The sequence below is a fragment of the Heterodontus francisci genome, chromosome 17, assembly GCF_036365525.1.
Source record: "Heterodontus francisci isolate sHetFra1 chromosome 17, sHetFra1.hap1, whole genome shotgun sequence".
Lineage (NCBI taxonomy): Eukaryota > Metazoa > Chordata > Chondrichthyes > Heterodontiformes > Heterodontidae > Heterodontus > Heterodontus francisci.
The window spans coordinates 1,243,829-1,263,155 of record NC_090387.1 but is presented as its reverse complement, the minus strand read 5'-3'; the positions used below and the strand labels follow the sequence as shown (position 1 = coordinate 1,263,155).

General features: G+C 49.2%; 1 protein-coding gene across 7 annotated transcripts in view; it reads left to right on the top strand.

The window, feature by feature from the left end:
* Positions 1 to 7,089: 7,089 nt before the first annotated feature.
* The window catches only part of fbxo31 (F-box protein 31), a 61,469-nt gene continuing 49,231 nt past the window's right edge, over positions 7,090 to 19,327 (top strand). For 3 of the 7 annotated variants that reach the window (XM_068048956.1, XM_068048955.1, XM_068048953.1), the window contains exon 1: positions 7,090 to 7,360. In XM_068048956.1, coding sequence (XP_067905057.1) covers positions 7,123 to 7,360 — 238 coding nt within the window. In that variant the 5' untranslated portion in view covers positions 7,090 to 7,122. The remainder of the gene's footprint in view (positions 7,361 to 19,327) is intronic. The other 4 variants (XM_068048954.1, XM_068048957.1, XM_068048959.1 and 1 more) reach the window with 4 other exon arrangements.

Sequence of the window (19,327 nt, the reverse complement as noted above, 5' to 3'; positions counted from 1 at the left end):
GCTACCTTCAGGGATCTGTGGACATTCACTCCAAGGTCTCTCATGAAATAAGGAGAAACTCTTTCCAGCAGCAGGAAAGTCAGTAAGAGATCACAGATTTATAGTAATAGGCAAAAGAACAACAGGGGGAGATGAAGAGAATAATTTTATACAGTGAGTTATTTTGATCTGGAATGTGCTACCTGAAATTTGCAGGGCTGTGGGGAAAGGGCAGGGAAATGCAACTAATTAGAGTCATAGACAGATACAGCACTGAAACAGGCCCTTCAGCCCACTGGGTCTGTGCCAACCATCAACCACCCATTTATACTAATCCTACATTAATCTCATTTTCCCTCTCACATCCTCACCTTCCCTCAATTCTCAAACCACCTACCTACACTAAGGGCAATTCTTACAATGGCCAATTTACCTATCAACCCACAAGTCTTTGGCATGTGGGAGGAAACCAGAGCACCCGGAGGAAACCCACACGGTCACAGGGAGAACTTACAAACTCCGCACAGGCAGTACCCAGAACTGAACCTGGGTCGCTGGAGCTGTGAGGCTGTGGTGCTAACCACTGTGCCACCCATTGGATAGCTCTTTCAAAGAGCTGACACAGGCATGATGGCCTTTTTTTTTATTATTCTTTTCATGGGATGTGGGCGTCACTGGCCAGGCTAGCATTTATTGCCCATCCCTAATTGCCCATGAGAAGGTGGTGGTGAGCTCACTTCTTGAATCGCTGCAGTCCATGGGAAGGGAGTTCCAGGATTTTGACCCAGCGACAGTGAAGAAACGGCGATATAGTTCCAAGTTAGGATGGTGTGTGGCTTGGAGGGGAACTTGCAGGTGGTTGTGTTCCCATGCATCTGTTGCCTTTGTCCTTCTAAGTGGTAGAGGTCAAGGGTTTGTAAGGTGGTATCGAAGGAGGCTGGGCAAGTTGCTGCTGAAAGAGGTGTGCGTACAGTAAAAGAATTATTGAAGAACAAGGATGTTCAAATTGTACTTCTGTGCTACCATTCAACCCCACTCCAAAATGGGTTAGTGCCATGTGAACTCCTCATGGGAAGAAGACTGAAAACTCACCTACCTAGTCTCACACATTTACTTTTGCCAAAAGTAAGAGAGGATGACTTGGAAAAAATGAGGAAGAGAAAGGATAGAGATCAAAGAGGATACAGAAATCAAAGTTGGAATCGCAACAAATGTCATAAAGCACGAAATCTACCTCACATCCAACTAGTAGAGTCAGTTGGGATCCAAGACTAAGATAGGTACAGAGAAGTGGTGGAGCAAACACCACATCCAAGGTCCAGAGAGAGCATGGCATGGTGAGACGAAATAGACGTGCGTCGGTGGCCATACAGAAGCAGCTTCCTATCCAAGGAAATCAGCTATCTCTAAAATCTAATGGAACAGAGATGCTGCATTCATCCACCAATCCAGAAGACAAACTGTTTGAGGAACCTGAGTCATCTACCAATTCCAGTCTTGTTCAGCAGATTCAGCAAGACCACTCAGACGACTCGAAACCTCAATCCCCTTCAAATGAAAAGATGACTTGTTAGGGTAGACTTGTGAAGCACCACAACAATTGTCTGTGTAACAAGTGTAAGTCAGAGAAGTGGTGGGTGGTGGGGTCGGGTGGGAAGGGGAGATGTAGTATAATGTGGACATTGTGTTGTTACTGGGTTAAATATGTTGATCATGCTGTAAACCTCATCACAGGAAGTGATGTAACACCACATATGTGGAACCCTCGTGTATAGGCTTGGAAGATGTTAACCATAGCAGTAAGATGTGTTTAATAAAGTTCCCATTTCTTTTAATCCATCTGACTCTTCAGATATTCTGCACTAGACTAACAGTAAGAACAATATTACAATATCATCCAAAAATTTTGAAATTGTGCCCTGTACTAGGTCTAGGTCATTGATATACATCAGGAAGAGCAAGGGACCCAACACTGACCCCTGGGGAAACTCCACTACAAACCTTCCTCCAGCCTGAAAAACATCCATTAACCACTAAAATAAAAGCAAACTACTGCAGATGCTGGAAATCTGAAATAAAACCAAAAAGTGCTGAAAATATTCAGCAGGTCCGGCAGCATCAGTGGAGAGAGAAACAGAGGCAACATTTCAGGTCAATGACCTGACGGAAACGTGGTTGAGGGATGGGCAGGACTGGCAGCTCACTGTTCCGGGGTACCGATCCTTCCGGCGTGACAGAGGTGGAGGTAAGAGAGGAGGGGGAGTTGCACTATTGATTAGGGAGGACATCACTTAGAGAGGATATCCCGGGGGGAATGTCCAGCGAGGTCATATGGGTAGAACTTAGAAATAAGAAAGGGGTGATCACTTTGATGGGTTTATACTATCGGCCCCACAATAGTCAGAGGGAAGTGGAGGAGCATATATGTAGGGAAATCACAGATAGGTGTAGGAATTATAGGGTTGTAATAGTAGGTGATTTTAACTTCCCTAATATTGACTGGGGCTGTCTTAGTGCTAAAGGATCAGATGGGGAAGAATTTGTTAAGTGTGTCCAGGATAGTTTTCTGAAGCAGTATGTGGATGGCCCTACTAGAGAAGGGGCTACACTCGACCTCCTCTTAGGAAATGAGGATGGGCAGGTGGTTGATGTGTCAGTGGGGGAAGCACTTTGGGACCAGTGACCATAACACTATTAGCTTCAAGATAGTTATGGAAAAGGATAGGACTGGTCCACAGGTTGAGGTCCAAAATTGGGGAAAGGCTAATTTCGATGGCATCAGACAAAAACTCTCAAAAGTTGAATGGGAGAGGCTGTTTACAGGTAAAGGGACGTCTGGCAAGTGGGAGGCTTTTACAAGTGAGATAGGAGGAGTTCAGGGCCGGCATGTTCCTGTTAGATGGAAGGGCAAGGCTGGCAAGTTTAGGGAACCTTGGTTGATGAGGGATATTGAGGGTCTGGTCAGGACAAAGTAGGAGGCATAAGTCAGGTATAGGCAGCTGGGATCAAGAAAGTTCCTCGAAGAGTATAGGACACACTTAAGAAGGAAATTTGGAGGGTGAAAAGGGGCCATGAGATTTCCCTGGCAGATAAGATAAAGTAGAATCCTAAAAGATTCTATCAGTATATTAAGAGTAAAAGGGTAGCTAGGAAGAGAGTAGGTCCCCTTAAGGATCAGTGTGGCAATCTATGTCTGGAGCTACGGGAAATGGGCGAGGTCTTAAATGAATATTTCTCGTCCGTATTTACTGTGGAGAAGGTCATGGAAGCTAGTGAGTTCAAGAGGGGGAACACTGATATCCTGGAGCATATCAAGATTACAAAGGAGGAGGTGTTTAAGTATTTGAAGTGCATTAAGGTGGATAAATCCCCAGGGCCTGACCAGGTGTATCCTAGGATGCTTTGGGAAGCAAGTGAGGAGATTGCTGGGGCACTGGCAGAGATTTTTGTATCATCGTTAGCCACGGGTGAGGTACCAGAAGACTGGAGGATAGCTAATGTTGTGCTTTTATTTAAGAAGGGCAGCAGGGATAAGCCAGGGAACTACAGGCCGGTGAGCCTTACATCAGTGGTGGGAAAGTTATTGGAAGGGATTCTGAGACAGGATTTATATGCATCTGGAAAGGCATGGTCTGATTAGGGATAGTCAGCATGGCTTTGTGCGTGGGAAATCTTGTCTCACGAATTTGATTGAGTTTTTCGAGGAGGTGACCAAGAGGATTGACGAGGGCAGAGTGATGGACGTGGTCTACATGGACTTTTGCAAGGCCTTGACAAGGTCCAGCATGGTAGGCTGGTCCAGAAGGTTTGAACAGATGGGATCCAGGGTGAGCTAGCTAATTGGATACAAAATTGGCTTGGTGATAGGAGGCAGAGGGTGGTAGTGGAAGGTTGTTTTTCAGATTGGATTCCGGTGACCAGTGGTGTGTCGCACGGATCGGTGCTGGGCCCTCTGTTGTTTGTCACATATATTAATGACTTGGATGTGAATGTAAGGGGCATGATTAGTAAGTTTGCAGATGACACCAAAATTGGTGGTATAGTGGACAGTGAAGAAGGTTGTCTAAGGTTACAACAGGATATAGATCAACTGGGAAAGTGGGCAAGGGATTGGCAAATGGAATTTAACGCAGATGAGTGCAAAGTGATGCATTTTAGGAAGTTAAACCAGGGCAGGGTCCTGGGGAGTGTTGTTGAGCAGAGACACCTTGGGGGTGCAAGTACATAGTTCCCTGAAAGTGCAACACAGGTAGACAGGGTGGTGAAGAAGACGTATGGCATGCTTGCCTTCATCGGCCGAGGCACTGAGTACAAGAGTTGGGACGTCGTGTTACAGTTGTACATAACGTTGGTTAGGTCGTATTTGGTGTTCTGTGTGCAGTTCTGGTCGCCGCAATACAGGAAAGATGCGATTAAGCTCGACAGGGTGCAGAAAAGATTCACAAGGATGTTGCCTGGTTTGGAGGGCTTGAGTTATAAAGAGTGATTGGATAGGCTGGGTCTGTTTTCCCTGGAGCGAAGGAGGCTGAGAGGGGACATGATCGAGGTATATAAAATTATGAGGCATAGATAGGGTAGATAGCCAGAGTCTGTTTCCCATGGTAGGGGTGACTAAAACTAGAGGGCATAGATTTAAGATGAGAGGGAGGAAGTTTAAAGGGGATCAAAGGGGTACATTTTTCACACAAAGAATAGTGAGTATCTGGAATGAGCTGCCTGAGGAGGTGGTGGAGGCAGGAACGTAGCAACATTTAAGAGGCATCTGGACAGGTACTTGAATGAGCAAGGCATAGAGGGATATGGAATTAATGCAGGCAGGTGGGATTAATATAGATAGGCATTATGGTCGGCATGGACGCGGTGGGCCGAAGGGCCTGTTTCTATGCTGTACGACTTTAAGTCTAAGTCTAAGACCTTTCATCACAACTGGCAAAGGTTAGAAATGTAATAAGTGTTAAGCAAATAAAGGGGGGGGTGGGACAAAAGAGGTGTTGATAGGACAGAGGGTCAGAGAGAATAACTGACAGGGAGGTCATGGGGCAAAGACAAAGAGTGTGTTAATAGTAAAATAGAGAGGGTGTTAAATGACACAGTCATGAAAGCCTGAGCCACAAGCAAAAACATGAAAAAAGTGGGCAGGCACATGATAAAAAAAAGTGTAATGATGAAACAAACAAATAAAAATAAAAAATACAAAGTAAAACTTAAAAAAAAAGTTAAACTAAAAAAAAGGGGGGCCAGTCATACTCTGAAAATATTGAACTCAAATGTTCAGTTCAGTAGGCTGTAGCCTGCCTAATCAGTAAACATTCCTCGGAACACTGCAGCAATCCCAGGACAGAGATGCAGGCATGAGAGCTGGGGGGTGTTGCTGAAATGGCCAGTGACAGCAAGCTCAGGGTCATGTTTTCGGACTGAGCGGAGGTGTCCCCCATGACCTTCCTGTCCGTTATTCTCTGTGACCTTGTCCGATCAATGCCTTCCCGTTAACTTTGCTTCTCTCTCCACAGATGCTGCCAGGCCTGTTGAGTATTTCCAGCATTTCTTGTTTTAGTCATAGAGTTATACAGCACAGAAACAGGCCCTTCAGCCCATCGTGTCCATGCTGGCCATCTAGCACCCAACTATTCTGATCCCATTTTCCTGCACCTGCCTTGTATGCTATGGCGTTTCAAGTGCTCATCTAAATACTTCTTAAATGTTATGAGGGTTCCTGCCTCTACCACATCTTCAGGCAGTGCATTCCAGATTCCAACCACCCTCTGGATGAAAAGGTTTTTCCTCAGATCCCCTAAACCTCCCGCCCCTTACCTTAAATCTATGCCCCCTGGTTCTTGACACCTTCGCGAAGGGAAAAAGTTTCTTCCTATCTACCTTATCTATGCCCCTCATAATCTTATACACCTCAATCAGGTCTCCCCTCAGCCATTCTTTGCTTCAAGGAAAACAACCCTAGCCTTTTCAGTCTCTCTTCATAGCTGAAAAGCTCCAGCCCAGGCAACATCCTGGTGAATCTCCTCTGCACCCTCTCCAGTGCAATCACATCCTTCCTATAGTGTGACAACCAGAACTGTACACAGCACTCCAGCTGTGGCCTAACTAGCGTTTTATACAGCTCCATCATAACCTCCCTGCTCTTATATTCTATGCCTCGGCTAATAAAGGCAAGTATCCCATATGCCTTCCTAACCACCTTATCTACCTGTGCTGCTACCTTCAGTGATCTATGGACAAGTACACTAAGGTGCCTCTGACCCTCTGTACTTCCTAGGGTCCCACCATCCATTATATATTCCCTTGCCTTGTTAGGCCTCCCAAAATGCATCACCTCACTATTCTCAGGATTAAATTCCATTTGCCACTGCTCCACCCATCTTACCAGCCCAACTATATCGTCCTGTAATCTAAGACTTTCCTCCTCACTATCCACGACACCATCAATTTTCATGTCATCTGCAAACTTACTGATCATACCTCCTATATTCACATCTAAATCATTATTGTACACTACAAACAGTAAGGGTCCCAGCACCGATCCCTGTGGTACACCACTGGTCACAGGCTTCCACTCGCAAAAACAACCCTCGACCATCACCCTCTGCCTCCTGCCACTAAGCCAATTTTGGATCCAATTTGCCAAATTGCCCTGGATTCCATGGGCTCTTACCTTCTTAACCAATCTCCCATGTGGGACCTTAACAAAAGCCTTATTGAAGTCCATGTAGACAACATCAACTGCCTTTACCCTCATCTACACATCTAGTCACCTCGAAAAATACAATCAAATTTTTATTTCAGATTTCCAGCAACTGCAATGTTTTGCTTTTATTTTGCCTTTAACAAATCCGTGGTGGCTTTCTCTAACTAACTCGGAGTTCACAAGTGATTATTAACTTTGTACCGAATGATCTTTTCTGGAAGCTTCCCCAGCAGCAACGTTAATCTGACGGGGCTGTCGTTACCGGGATCCCGGGCTGGAGACGCGGCACTGAGTCTGCGCAACAACGCCGGCCGCTCGGGGCGCTGCACGCATGCGCACGTTGGCGATGAATGACACTGCACGCGCGCGCACGTCGGCGATGATGTAATGGCGATGATGTAATGGCGCTGCAGGCATGCGCATTCCCGCCAGCTCAGCTAGCCATGGAACAGAAAGCGGTGGCGGCAGGCTCGGGCACCTCCACATTGGCCTGTGCTGAAGGTCGGGCCGCGGCCTCAGGTCCTGGCCGGCCCCGTAATCTCCTGGACCTTCCTCCTGAGCTGCTGGTCGAAATTTTCTCCCTCCTGCCTGGTGTGAGCCTGCCCGGCTTGGCTGCCGCTTGCAAGAAATTCCATCAAATCCTCAGCACCGACACCATCTGGAGGAGGCGCTGTCGCGTAGGTGAGGGGCCGGGGAGAGAGAGCGCGGGGGGACACCGGGGAGAGGTGAGGGGGGTGACCCTGAGGAGGTGAGGTGAGGGGGGTGACCCTGAGGAGGTGAGGGGTGAGGTGAGGGGGGTGACCCTGAGGAGGTGAGGTGAGGTGAGGGGGGTGACCCTGAGGAGGTGAGGTGAGGGGGGTGACCCTGAGGAGGTGAGGTGAGGGGGGTGACCCTGAGGAGGTGAGGTGAGGGGGGTGACCCTGAGGAGGTGAGGTGAGGGGGGTGACCCTGAGGAGGTGAGGTGAGGGGGGTGACCCTGAGGAGGTGAGGTGAGGGGGGTGACCCTGAGGAGGTGAGGTGAGGGGGGTGACCCTGAGGAGGTGAGGTGAGGGGGGTGACCCTGAGGAGGTGAGGTGAGGGGGGTGACCCTGAGGAGGTGAGGTGAGGGGGGTGACCCTGAGGAGGTGAGGTGAGGGGGGTGACCCTGAGGAGGTGAGGTGAGGGGGGTGACCCTGAGGAGGTGAGGTGAGGGGGGTGACCCTGAGGAGGTGAGGTGAGGGGGGTGACCCTGAGGAGGTGAGGTGAGGGGGGTGACCCTGAGGAGGTGAGGGGTGAGGTGAGGGGGGTGACCCTGAGGAGGTGAGGGGTGAGGTGAGGGGGGTGACCCTGAGGAGGTGAGGGGTGAGGTGAGGGGGGTGACCCTGAGGAGGTGAGGTGAGGTGAGGGGGGTGACCCTGAGGAGGTGAGGTGAGGTGAGGGGGGTGACCCTGAGGAGGTGAGGTGAGGGGGGTGACCCTGAGGAGGTGAGGTGAGGGGGGTGACCCTGAGGAGGTGAGGTGAGGGGGGTGACCCTGAGGAGGTGAGGTGAGGGGGGTGACCCTGAGGAGGTGAGGTGAGGGGGGTGACCCTGAGGAGGTGAGGGGAGGGGGGTGACCCTGAGGAGGTGAGGGGTGAGGTGAGGGGGGTGACCCTGAGGAGGTGAGGGGTGAGGTGAGGGGGGTGACCCTGAGGAGGTGAGGGGTGAGGTGAGGGGGGTGACCCTGAGGAGGTGAGGGGTGAGGTGAGGGGGGTGACCCTGAGGAGGTGAGGGGTGAGGTGAGGGGGGTGACCCTGAGGAGGTGAGGGGTGAGGTGAGGGGGGTGACCCTGAGGAGGTGAGGTGAGGTGAGGGGGGTGACCCTGAGGAGGTGAGGTGAGGTGAGGGGGGTGACCCTGAGGAGGTGAGGGGTGAGGTGAGGGGGGTGACCCTGAGGAGGTGAGGGGGGTGGGGAGACACAGGTGTGGGGGTGGGGGGTGAGGTGAGGGGTCTGAGGTGAGGGGGGTGACCCTGAGGAGGTGAGGTGAGGTGAGGGGGGTGACCCTGAGGAGGTGAGGTGAGGTGAGGGGGGTGACCCTGAGGAGGTGAGGGGGGTGGGGAGACACTGAGGAGGTGTGGGGGGGGGGTGAGGTGAGGGGGGTGACCCTGAGGAAGTGAGGGGGGTGGGGAGACACTGAGGAGGTGTGGGGGTGGGGGGTGAGGTGAGGGGTCTGAGGTGAGGGGGGTGACCCTGAGGAGGTGGGGTGAGGTGAGGTGAGGGGGGTGACCCTGAGGAGGTGAGGTGAGGGGGGTGACCCTGAGGAGGTGAGGTGAGGGGGGTGGGGAGACACCAAGGAGGTGAGGGGGGGTGACCCTGAGGAGGTGAGGTGAGGGGGGTGACCCTGAGGAGGTGAGGGGGTGGGGGGGTGAGGTGGGGGTGACCCTGAGGAGGTGAGGGGGTGGGGGGGTGAGGTGAGGGGGGTGACCCTGAGGAAGTGAGGGGGGTGGGGAGACACCGAGGAGGTGTGGGAGTGGGAGGTGAGGGGATTGACCCTGAGGAGGTGAGGGGGGTGGGGAGACACTGAGGAGGTGTGGGGGTGGTGGGGGTGAGGTGAGGTGAGGGGGGTGAGGTGAGGGTGGTGACCCTGAGGAGGTGAGGTGAGGGTGGTGAGGTGAGGGGGGTGACCCTGAGGGGGTGGGGGGTGAGGTGAGGGGGGTGACCCCGAGGAGGTGAGGTGAGGGGGGTGGGGAGACACCGAGGAGGTGTGGGGGTGGGAGGTGAGGTGAGGGGGGTGACCCTGAGGAGGTGAGGGGGGTGGGGAGACACCGAGGAGGTGAGGTGAGGGGGGGTGACCCCGAGGAGGTGAGGGGTGTGGGGAGACACCGAGGGGATGTGGGGAGACACCGAGGAGGGTTTGGGGGAGGGGGCGGGTGGGGAGACACCGAGGAGGGTTTGGAGGAGGGGGGAGGGGGCGGGTGGGGAGACACCGAGGAGGGTTTGGAGGGGGGGGGGGGGGTGTGGAGACACCGAGGAGGTTTAGGGGTGGGGGGGGGGGGGGGAGACCCCGAGGAGGGTTTGGAGGGGGGGGGGGGGGTGTGGAGACACCGAGGAGGTTTAGGGGTGGGGGTGGGGAGACACTGAGGAGGTTTGGGGGGAGGGGGGGGGGGGGAGACCCCGAGGAGGTGAGGGGGGAGGGGGGGGGGGGGAGACCCCGAGGAGGTGAGGGGGGGGGCCTCGGGGGGTGTGGCTGAGGAGAGAGAGAGAGGGTGGAGGGGCTGTGAGGGGGAGGGGCCGATGGTGGGCAGAGGGGCCCTGAGGTGGAAGGAGGTTGGGGGGAGGGGCCCTGAGGGGGCTGCCCCCTGGGATGGGGACTTGTGGGGTGGGGGGGGGGGCTTGGGTGGGTGGGTGAGCTTGGGGGTGAGGCCCTGAGGGGTTGGGGGAGGGCCCTCGATGGGGAGGAGGAAGGACTTTGAAGGTACAAAGGGACAAAAAGCACTCAGTCAGTGTGAGGTGTGACTGTGAGACAATGAGAGGTATCTGTCTCCATGATAGGAACACCAGGGTCTCGGTTACAGCGGTTCTGAGATGCTGTATGGGAGAGAGCAAAAGGGTAAACCTCTTTAGCTCATTGAGATGTTCCATGCCATGGTGCCTGGCAATATACTGTGGACAAGGTACCGACAAGGGAATGGTGTACATGCACATTGGCATAACGATAAGGTGGCTGAAGGAGTGGTGTGGGAAATAGGTGTTCCATTTCATGGGGCACCAGTACTGGGACTGGATCATTGGAATGGGCTCCACCTCGACAAGGCTGGGACTAGGGTCCCAGTGGAAAAGATAAATAGGGTGGTCACAAGGACTTTGAACTAGTATGTGGGAGATGAGGAGTGCTCAGGTGGAAAAGGAAGTATAGATAATAGCTCAAAAACAAATTCAAGAGAAGAGAGTAGAGTGGCAGTTGGAAATTGTGCTTCAGGCACTGCAGGTAAAGGGAAAACTTAAAGATGTAATTAAACTAGGAGAGAGAAATAGGAAACATGTGAGTGAAACATTTCAACGGAAGAACAGGTTAGAGTGTGTGGCCCAGCTAAGATTATTTATACAAACACATAGTGTATAAGGAACAAATTGAATGAATTACAGCCGCAAATCAACTTAGGGGGTAGTTTGAAAGTTTTGGGCAAATGATGTAGAGGGAATATGGGAAGCACTTATTTAACGCAGCGGGTGGTGATGACTTGGAACTTGCTGCCCACAAGGGTGGTGGAAGTGGAGACTATCAGTGACTTCAAGAGCAAGTTGGATGGCCACCTCAGAAAAATAGACTTCCAGGGCTGCAGGAATTGAGTCAGGGAGTAGGACTGACAGCATAGCTCTGTGGAGAGCTGGCATGGACTCAATGGGCTGAATGGCCACCTCCCTGTGCCGTTAGTCACTATGAAGTGTGTGACATGGGAGCCATTACTGAGACATGGCTGCAAGACAGTCAGGACTGAGAACTAAATGTACCAGGTTATAAGATCTACAGAAAAGATAGAGAAAATGGTAGAGAGGGAGGACTAACCTGAGTGACGCTCATAGAAACATAGAAAATAGGAGCAGGAGTAGGCCATTCGGCCCTTCGAGCTTGCTCTGCCATTATGATCATGGCAGATCATCCAACTCCGTAACCTCTTCCTGCTTTCGCTCCATACCCTTTGATCCCTATAGACCCAAGAGCTATATCTAACTCCTTCTTGAAAACGTACACAGTTTTGGCCTCAACTGCTTTCTGTGGTAGCGAATTCCACAGGCTCACCAGTCTCTGGGTGAAGACATTTCTCCTCATCTCAGTCCTGAAAGGTTTACCCCGTCTCCTTGGACTATGACCCCTGGTTCTGTACTTCCCCATCATCGGAAACATCCTTCCTGCATCTACCCTATCAAGTCCTGTTAGAATTGCATCAGACAGGAACTCTCAAAAGTTGAATGGGAGAGGTCGTTTATAGGTAAAGGGACCTCTGGCAAGTAGGAGGCTTTTAAAAGTGAGATAGGAAGAGTTCAGGGCCGGCATGTTCCTGTTAGATGGAAGGGCAAGGCTGGCAAGTTTAGGGAACCTTGGTTGATGAGGGATATTGAGGGTCTGGTCAGGACAAAGAAGGAGGCATATGTCAGGTATAGGCAGCTGGGATCAAGGGAGTCCATTGAGGAGTATAGGGGATGTAGGAGTACACTTAAGAAAGAAATTAGGAGGGTGAAAGTGGACCATGAGATTTCCCTGGCAGATAAGACAAAGGAGAATCCTAAAAGATTCTATAAGTATATTAAGAGTAAAAGGGTAGCTAGGGAGAGAGTAGGTCCCCTTAAGGATCAGTGTGGTAATCTATGTGTGGAGCCATGGGAAATGGGCAAGGTCTTAAATGCATACTTCTCATCCGTATTTACAGTGAAGGTCATGGAAGCTAGTGAGTTCAAGGGAGGGAATAGCGTATTCCTGGAGCATATCAACATTACAAAGGAGGAGGTGTTGGAGGTTTTGAGGCGCATTAAGGTGGATAAATCCCCAGGGCCTGACCAGGTGTATCCTAGGATGCTATGGGATGCAAGGGAGGAGATTGCTGGGGCCCTGGCAGAGATTTTTGTATCATCGTTAGCCACGGGTGAAGTACTGGAAGACTGGAGAGTAACTAATGTTGTGCCTTTATTTAAGAAGGGCAGTAGGGATAAGCCAGGGAACTACAGGCCGGTGAGCCTTACATCAATGGTGGGAAAGTTATTGGAAAGGATTCTGAGAGACAGGATTTATATGCATTTGGATCGGCAAGGTCTGATTAGGAATAGTCAGCATGGCTTTGTGCGTGGGAAATCATGTCTCTCGAATTTGATTGAGTTTTTTTGAGGAGGTGACCAAGAGGATTGACGAGGGCAGGGTGATGGACATCGTCTGCATGGACTTTAGCAAGGCCTTTGACAAGGTCCAGCATAGTAGGCTGGTCCAGAAGGTTTGAACATATGAGATCCAGGGTGAGCTAGCCAATTGGATACAAAATTGGCTTGGTGATAGGAGGCAGAGGGTGGTAGTGGAGGGTTGTTTTTCAGATTGGAGGCCGGTGACCAGTGGTTTGCTACAGGGATCGGTGCTGGGACCTCTGATGTTTGTCATATATATTAATGCCTTGGATGTGAATGTAGGGGGCATGATTAGTAAGTTTGCAGATGACACCAAAATTGGTGGTATAGTGGACAGTGAAGAAGATTGTCTAAGGTTACAACAGGATATAGATCAATTGGGAAAGTGGGCAAGGGTTTGGCAAATGGAATTTAACACAGACAAGTGTGAAGTGATGCATTTTGGGAAGTTAAACCAGGGCAGGACATATACAGTGAATGGCAGGGCCCTGGGGAGTGTTGTTGAGCAGAGAGACCTTGGGGGACCTTGGATAGACATATGGATGAAAATGGAATAGTGTAGGTCAGATGGTTTCACAGGTCGGCGCAACATCGAGGGCCGAAGGGCCTGTACTGCGCTGTAATGTTCTAATTCTAATACATAGTTCCCTGAAAATGACAACACAGGTAGACAGGGTGGTGAAGAAGGCGTATGTCATACTTGCCTTCAATCGGCCGAGACATTGAGTACAAGAGTTGGGACATCGTGTTAGTTGTACATAACGTTGGTTAGGCCGCATTTGGAGTACTGTGTGCAGTTCTGGTCGCCGTACCACAGGAAAGATGTGATTAAGCTAGAGAGGGTGCAGAAAAGATTCACGAGGTTTGGAGGGCTTAAGTTATAAAGAGAGACTGGATAGGCTGGGTCTGTTTTCCCTGGAGCGAAGGAGGCTGAGAGGGGACACAATAGAGGTATATAAAATTATGAGAGGCATAGATAGGGTAGATAGCCAGAGTCTGTTTCCCATGGTAGCGGTGACTAAAACTAGAGGGCATAGATTTAAGCTGAGAGGGAGGAGGTTTAAAGGGGATCAAAGGGGTACATTGGGTATCTGGAATGAGCTGCCTGAGGAGGTGGTGGAGGCAGGAACAGTAGCGACATTTAAGAGGCATCTGGACAGGTACTTGAATGAGCAAGGCATAGAGGGATATGGAATTAATGCAGGCAGGTGGGATTAGTATAGATAGGCATTATGGTCGGCATGGACGCGGTGGGCCGAAGGGCCTGTTTCTATGCTGTACATCTCTCTCTCTCTCTCGTTTTATAAGTTTCCATGAGATCCCCCCTCACTCATCTGAACTCCAGCGAATATAATCCTGACCGACTCAAATCTCTCCTCATATGTCAGTCCTGCCATCCCAGGAATCAGTCTGGTAAACCTTCGCTGCACTCCCTCTATAGCAAGAACATCCTTCCTCTGATGAGACCAAAACATGCAGACAATATTCCAGGTGTGGCCTCACCTGTATAATCGCAGCATGACATCCCTGCTCCTGTACTCGAATCCTCTCGCTATGAAGGCCAACATACCATTTACCTGTTTTACCGCCTGTTGCACCTGCATGCTTACCTTCAGCAACTGGTGTACGAGAACACCCAGGTCTCGCTGCATATTCCCCTCTCTGTTTATAGCCGTTCAGATAATCTGTCTTCCTGTTTTTGCTACCAAAGTGGATAACCTCACATTTATCCACATTATACTGCATCTGCCATGCATTTTCCCACTCACTTAACATGTCCAAATCACCCTGAAGCCTCTCTGCATCCTCCTCACAACTCACCCTCCCACCCAGTTTTGTGTCATCTGCAAATTTGGAGATATTACATTTAGTTTCTTCATCTAAATCATAATTGTATATTGTGAATAGTTGGGGTCCTAGCACCGATCCCTGCGGTACCCCACTAGTCACTGCCTGCCATTCGGAAAAAGGCCCATTTATCCTTACTCTTTGTTTCCTGTTTGCCAACTAATTTTCTATCCATCGTAATACACTACCCCCAATCCCATGCGTTTTAATTTTACACGTTAATCTCTTATGTGGGACTTTGTCGAAAGCCTCCTGAAAGTCCAAATAAACCACATCCACTGGCTCCCCCTCATCAACTCTACTAGTTACATCTTTGAAGAATTCTAGTAGATTTGTCAAGCATGATTTCCCTTTCGTAAATCCATGCTGACCTTGCCCGATTCTACCACTGTTCTCCAAGTGCTCTGCTATAAAATCTTTGATAATGGTCTTGAATTTTCCCCACTACCGATGTCAGACTGACTGGTCTATAATTCCCTGCTTTCTCTCTACTTCCCTTTTTAAATAGTGGGGCTACAGTAGCTACCCTCCAATCTGTAGGACCTATTCCAGAGTCTATAGAATCTTGGAAGATGACCACCAATGCATCCACTATTTCTAGGGCCACTTCCTTAAGTACTCTGGGATGCATACCATCAGGCCCTGGGGATTTATCGGCCTTCAATCCTATCAATTTCCCCAACACCATTTCTCTACTCAGACTGATTTCCTTCAGTTCCTCTCTCTCACTAAACCCTGTGTTCCCCAACATTTCTGGTAGGATATTTGTGTCCCCTTTGTGAAGACCGAACCAAAGTATGCGTTTAGTTGGTCAGCCATTTCATTATTCCCCATAATAAATTCCCCTGTTCTGACTGTAAGGGCCCTACATTTGTCTTCACCAATCTTTTTCTCTTAACATACCTATCGGAACTTTTACAGTCAGTTTTTATATTCCCCGTAAGCTTACTCTCGTACTCTATTTTCCCCTTCTTAATCAATCCCTTGGTCCTCCTTTTCTGAATTCTAAACTGCTCCCAATCCTCAGGTCTGTTGTTTTTCCTGGCAAATTTATCTGCCTCTTCCTTCGATCTAATGCTATCTCTAATTTCCCTTGTAAGCCATGGTTTGGTACCTTTCCCGTTTTACTTTTGCGCCAGACAGGGATAAACAATTGTTGCAGTTCATCCATGTGCTCTTTAAATGTTTGCCATTGCCTGTCCACCGTCATCCCTTTAAGTAACGTTTCTTAATCCATCATGGCCAACTCGTGCCTCACACCTTCGTAGTTTCCTTTACTAACGTTCAGTTTGTGTTCTGCCAGGGCCACTCAGCTCCTAACCTTGTTACAGCCTCGGTTTAGATATGGACAAAAGAGCTGAACTCGAGGCGAGAGTGACTGCCCTTGACATCAAGGCAGCATTTGACCAAGTATGGCATCAAGGAGCCCTAGCAAAACTGAAGTCAATGGGAATTGGGGAAAAACACTCCACTGGTTGGAGTCATACCCAGCACAAAGGAGAGAAAGGTTGTGGTTGTTGGAGGTCAATCATCTGAGCTCCAGGACATCACTGCAGGAGTTCCTCAGGGTAGTGTCCTAGGCCCAACCATCTTCAGCTGCTTCATCAATAAACTTCCTTCAATCATATGGTCAGAAGTGGGGATGTTCGATGATTGCACAACGTTCAGCAACATTCGCAACGACTCAGATACTGAAACAGCCCGTGTAGAAACGAAGCAAGACCTGGACAATATCCAGGCTTGGGCTGATAAGTGGCCAGTAACATTTGCGCCACACAATGACATTCATTGGCATTACCATCGCTGAATCTCCCACTATCAACATCCTAGGGGCTACCATTGACCAACAACTAAACTGGAGTAGCCATATAAATACTGTGGCTACAAGAGCAGGTCAGAGGCTAGGAATCCTGCGGCAAGTAACTCACCTCCTGACTCCCCAAAGCCTGTCCACCATCTGCAAGGCACAAGTCAGGAGTGTGATGGAATACTCTCCACTTGCCTGGATGGGTGCAGCTCCAACAACACTCAAGAAGCTCGACATCATCCAGGACAAAGCAGCCCCTTGATTGGCACCCCATCAACAAACATTCACTCCCTCCACCACCGACGCACAGTGGCAGCAGTGTGTACCATCTACAAGATGCACTGTAGCAATGCACCAAGGCTCCTTCGACAGTACCTTAGAAACCCATGACCTCTACCAATTAGAAGGACAAAGGCAGGAACATCACCACCTGTAAGTTCCCCTCCAAGTCACACACCATCCTGACTTGGAACTATATCACTGTTCCTTCACTGTCGCTGGGTCGAAATCCTGGAACTCCCTAAAAGCACTGTGGGTGTGCCTACCCCACATGGACTGCAGCGGGTCAAGAAGGCAGCTCACCACCACCTTCTCAAAGGCAATTGGGGATGGGCAATAAATGCTGGCCTTGCCAGCGATGCCCACATCCCATGAATGAATTTTTAAAAATGAAATCACTTAAATGATTTAATGAGAGGTGAGCAGGCAGTGGAAACTTTATGGACCAAATTAAGAAAGTATTTAAGACTGTAGCAGGGGTTTGTAGACATTCTGATAGTAGCTGTGAAGTGGTAAATTGTGTAAATGCAGAGATTAGACAAGCACAAGAAAATGTAGAGTGGTTTTAATGGGGGATTTTTAGACTGGGAAAAGCAAATTAGCACATGTCAGAAAGGCAGTGAATTTCTAGTGTGTTCAGGATGGTTTTCTGCAATAATATACCCTAGAACCAACAAGGGGCAAGCTGTATTACAGAATCACAGAATTATTATAGTGCAGAAGGGGGCCATTCAGTCCATTGTGTCCACATCAGCTCTCTGAAAAAGCATTATACTTAGTGATGAGTAATGAGAGATTTAGCTAATGCCTAATGATGCGTGAACATTTATCTAATAGCAGTCATAATATGATCGAGTTCAGTGTAGTATTTGAAAGGGAGAAATGTGAAACAGTTTCCAAGATTCCAGATCTAAGTAAGACTCCATTCAATGGGATGAATCAGTGACTGTCCTGAGTAAACTGGGTAAATATGTTAATGGGTAAAATGACAATAGCATGAGGTTCTCCAAAAAAAATTTAATCTAATACAGAACCAGTTTATACCCATACCTTCTTTGGCCTCCTTATCTTGAGAGACAATGGGTAAGCGCCTGGAGGTGGTCAGTGGTTTGTGAAGCGGCGCCTGGAGTGGCTATAAAGGCCAATTCTAGAGTGACAGGCTCTTCCACAGGTGCTGCAGAGAAATTTGCTTGTCGGGGCTGTTACACAGCTGGCTCTCCCCTTGCGCCTCTGTCTTTTTTCCTGCCAACTACTAAGTCTCTTCGACTCGCCACACTTTAGCCCCGTCTTTATGGCTGTCCGCCCATAAGAGATAAGAAAATGAACCAAAAAAGCTGTGACGATTAAAGAGGTAGGAGTAGTATGGGAATATGATGTTGTGGCAATAAGGGAAATATTGCTTAAAAATGGTGAGGACTGGGTGCTTCATAGACAAGGATATAAAGGGTTCAGAGAAGATAGAGAAGGAAGAAGAAAGGGAGGTGGGCAGGCAGTACTGATTAGGGAAGCCATTGTTGTGTTGGAAAGAGAGGATGTCCTTGAGGGGGCATCCATTTGGTTAGAGTTGAGAAGCACAAAGGGTATGATTACACTACTGGGGGTTATCTATAGGCCTCCATTTATTTATTTATAGATACAGCACTGAAACAGGCCCTTTGGCCCACCGAGTCTGTGCTGACCAACAACCACCCATTTATACTAATCCTACATTAATCCCATATTCCCTACCACATCCCACCATTCTCCTACCACCTACCTATACTAGGGACAATTTACAATGGCCAATTTACCTATCAACCTGCAAGTCTTTGGCTGTGGGAGGAAATCGGAGCACCCACGTGGTCACGGAGCACTTGCAAACTCCGCACAGGCAGTACCCAGAACTGAACCTGGGTCACTGGAGCTGTGAGGCTGTGGTGCTAACCACTGCGCCACCCATAGTGGAGAGATAAAGGAGCAAATCTGCAGGGAAATCAGAGATGTGCAAGAACTAAAGAGTGGTGATATTGGGGGATTTTAATTACCCAAATATCGATTGGGATAGTTATAGAGTAAAGGGAAAGGAGAGGGAGGAATTTCTGAAATGTTTTCAGGAGAACTTACTTGATCAGCGTGTTTTTGGCCCAATAGGAAGGACGCATTGCTGGATCTGGTGCTGGGAAATGAGGTGGATCAAGTGGCTGTGGGGAGAACTTGGGTGAAAGTATCATATCATAAGGTTTAGACCTATAATGCAGAAAAGAAAGGAACAATATAAGGTGGAACAGCTAGATTGGAAGAGAGTTAATTTCAATGCAAAGAGAAGGGATCTAGCCAGGATAAAACTGAACCAAAGACGGACGGGGGGAAAAACTTGTAACTGAACAATGGGTTATCTTTAAGGAAGCGATGCTTCAGGTACAGGCTAAGTACATTCTAACAAGGGCGAAACGTAGGGGAACAAAACACAGGGCTCCTTGGATGGTGAAGGAGATAGAAATTATAATGAACCAAAAAAAAGAGGGCGTATGATGCATGTCAGGTGAATTCTTCGTGAGAGCCAGGCCAAATACAATAAGTTGAGAGGGAAGTGAAGAGGAAAATAAGACTCCCAGGGAGAATGTGAGATAGAATGGCAGTCAACATAAAAGGGAACTCAAAAATCTTCTACCGGCATGTAAATAATCGGGTAATAAGGTGGAGTGTGGCCTATTAGAGGCTAAGAGGGTAATATATGCTAAGAGACACAGGGTGAGGCTAGAATACTTGGAGTACTTGATATCAGTGTTTATTAAGGAAGAGGAATCTGACAAAATATCAGCAGAAGTGGAGAGAGTAGAGGCAATGGATAGCGTAAAGAATTGAAATGATGGTACTGGAAAGGCTG